Genomic DNA, 2,752 nt, shown 5'->3' on the forward strand with positions numbered 1-2,752 from the left:
TAAATTATAAAACCATTAAAATATATTATATATAGGTGCCGTTTTTCGACAAAATTATTATTTCGCGCAACGTTTATTTTAGCGAATTTTGTTTTTATGAAAAATCCAAATAAAAAATAAAGGAAACTGGTAAATTTATTAATAAATACGAATTATTAATTAATATAATTTATAAATTTAACCTGGAATTGTTAAATATAAACGTTGCCGAAAAATTGGACCTATTATAAAATAGGCCAACGTTTACGCCCGATTCCAAAATATTTATTTCCGGATTGGAAAATAATAACGTTTAATAATAATTAATGCGAAACGCGGAAAAATTAACCGAACCCCAAATTATAAAAACAAAAATTTAAATTATTTTAACGCCCGCCCAATTTATAATTAATAATAAATTTTTAAACGGTACTGTTAATTAACCGGAATCGTTTAAAAAATATATATAAATAAAAATTAACAAACCCAAAAAAAATATTTTGGTGGCGTTGAAACGTTTAACGGTTTTGGAAAACGTATAAACGACGTCCAAAATAAAAAATAATATATATTATTTCGGAATGCGCACCCCGAATAATACGGAATTTCCACCACAAATATTAACAAATTCCAACGAAATATTATATACGCCGAAATTAATTTAAAATATACCAAAAACGGAACCGGATTTCGGTACGGTTAAAACGACGTATAAAATCCCTACGCCAAATTAATCCGTAATAAAAAATGCAAAAAATTTTAAATTATAAACCCCTATCGATTTACCCGCGCAAATAAATAAACCGGCCCTAACGCCGGAACCCCCCAATGCGGGTTTTACGCGCATATTAAAATTAAAACGTTCGTTACGCATTACCAAATTTATTATTAAAATATTGGAATCGGATTCCAAAACGCGCAAATAACGCGGGGGCGGAAACGTATAATAAAAAAAACGCAGGGGTAATAATTGTTACGATCAAGGTATCGGGTAACCTGTTCTTATGGTAAAGTACAGTGGGTTGAAGCAACTGAGCGTCTGACTGGGTAACTGGGGTTCTCAATGACTGGGGGTGAAGTTATGATCGTTCTCAAGTAAGTATTGAGGTTAACTAGAGTTTGATTGCTGCCAAGCAATCCTAGAATCGAATCTATCTACATGGTAATGAGCGTGCCTTATATAGACTATGTTCCGAATGTGATCTCTCCTGATCTGTCACAGATCGCAGAGATCACTTCCCTTGATCTGTTGTGATCCCTCAATGATCACTGAGATCACTCTCTTGGCAATCACGTGAGGTCACGTGATTCCTTCTTATGTAATCCTCTTTCTGCCGGTCGGTGATTTCTCTGGGCGGGTGTCGTCAGGAGGGGTGTGACCCCACCTGGCCTCCCTGGTACCGGCCCAACTGTCTGGTCGTAACATCAGGTCTCCTCTCCTTTGGCCAAGTCCCTTTGGCCTTTAAGTAGTCCGTACTCCCTTGATCCCTGTTCTGGTTTTCCTTCCTTCCTGGCTAACTCTCTTGCGCCATGTCTAGTCGTGTAGCCAAACCAAAATCTGGTCGTTCGTCGACAGAACGTCGCCACGCCCTTCTTTCTTCCCTGTTGTCGACGGATACCGTTGAGATGCCTTCCTGCAGTCCCTGCCGTGCCAAAGGCGCAGCGTCTTGTCAGGTATCTCCTCAGGATTCTGCTCGCTGTGTGGAGTGTGTTCGTTCCAATCGCTCTGGGTGTGACGTGTTGGGTCTGTCCGCTGCTCAAATCCGTCACATTGGTCGTCAGCACTCGAAGTTGGATGCGGAGGTCGAGGCGCTTGAGGAGCAGATCCATGTGCAGCAGGCGAAGTTGCTTCGTCTGCGAAAACAAAAGAAATTGTGGTTTGAAAAGATGATGCGAGCTGTGTCTCGCGGAATTGATGACTTGGAGGAATTGGATCGGGTGGAGCGTAAGGAGGCGGAACAGGAGGAGCGTCGACGATCAACCGAGGTCCTGCCTGAAGTGTCCTTGGAGTCGCTTCTTCCGGATTCCAATTTTGTCTGGGATTCGACTTTCCCGATGGGTCCTCTAAATCCTTCGTTGTTGGATGAGATGAATATTCTTGCGCAATATTCCGTTGGTACGTCGTTTTCTGGTGTTTTTGTTTTGTGTTGCATACTGATCGTTCCTTGGTAGGTTCGTCTGGTGGTATGGTTTCGAGTCCTGGTCGGTCCTTAACTTCTGGGAATGGTAGGTGGTGCTTTCTTAGGTCGTCCTCTTTTTCTTGGCTGACTTGCTCGCAGATCCAACTCCTGATAGTACTGGCGGAGCGGTTCCTGGCAATCCTGGAGGTGGTTAAGGGGTTCCCAAGTGTTTTCCTCATGCCCATAGTTTTCCCATTTAACAAGGTACTCTGTTTTGCCGTGGTTTCGTCTGTGGTCGAGTATTCGTTCAACGTCGTAGGTTTGTTCTGCGTCGATCTCGATCGTTTCTTATGTGCTGGTGCCGTGTGGTGCTGGTTCCAGTAGTGATACGTGAAATGTGGGGTGAATTTTCATGGTGTCTGGTAATGACAGTCTGTAGTTGGTGTCGCTGATTTTCTTGCTGATTTTAAAAGGTCCAAGCTTCTTAAAATCGAGCTTGCTGTTAGGTCGTTGTGTTTTGATGTTGCGTCGAATGAGGTAGACGCTATCTCCCTCCTTGAAGGATGGTCCCTTCATCCGATGCTGATTGGCGTATTTCATCATTCTTTCTCGTACGAACTCTAGTTCCTGCTGGAGTTCTTTGTGTAATTGTC

The 2,752-nt window shown here is 42.3% G+C and overlaps 1 protein-coding gene across 1 annotated transcript; it reads left to right on the plus strand.

The window, feature by feature from the left end:
- Positions 1-1,605: 1,605 nt before the first annotated feature.
- MGG_16076 (uncharacterized protein) lies at positions 1,606-2,314 on the plus strand (the record flags this gene model as incomplete). Its single annotated transcript, XM_003708973.1, has 3 exons — positions 1,606-2,095; positions 2,152-2,205; positions 2,259-2,314. The coding sequence occupies 3 exons, from the start codon at positions 1,606-1,608 to the stop codon at positions 2,312-2,314; spliced, it is 600 nt and encodes a 199-aa protein (XP_003709021.1).
- Positions 2,315-2,752: the final 438 nt, after the last annotated feature.

Source organism: Pyricularia oryzae, chromosome 1, assembly GCF_000002495.2.
Source record: "Pyricularia oryzae 70-15 chromosome 1, whole genome shotgun sequence".
NCBI classification, from domain to species: Eukaryota; Fungi; Ascomycota; class Sordariomycetes; order Magnaporthales; family Pyriculariaceae; genus Pyricularia; species Pyricularia oryzae.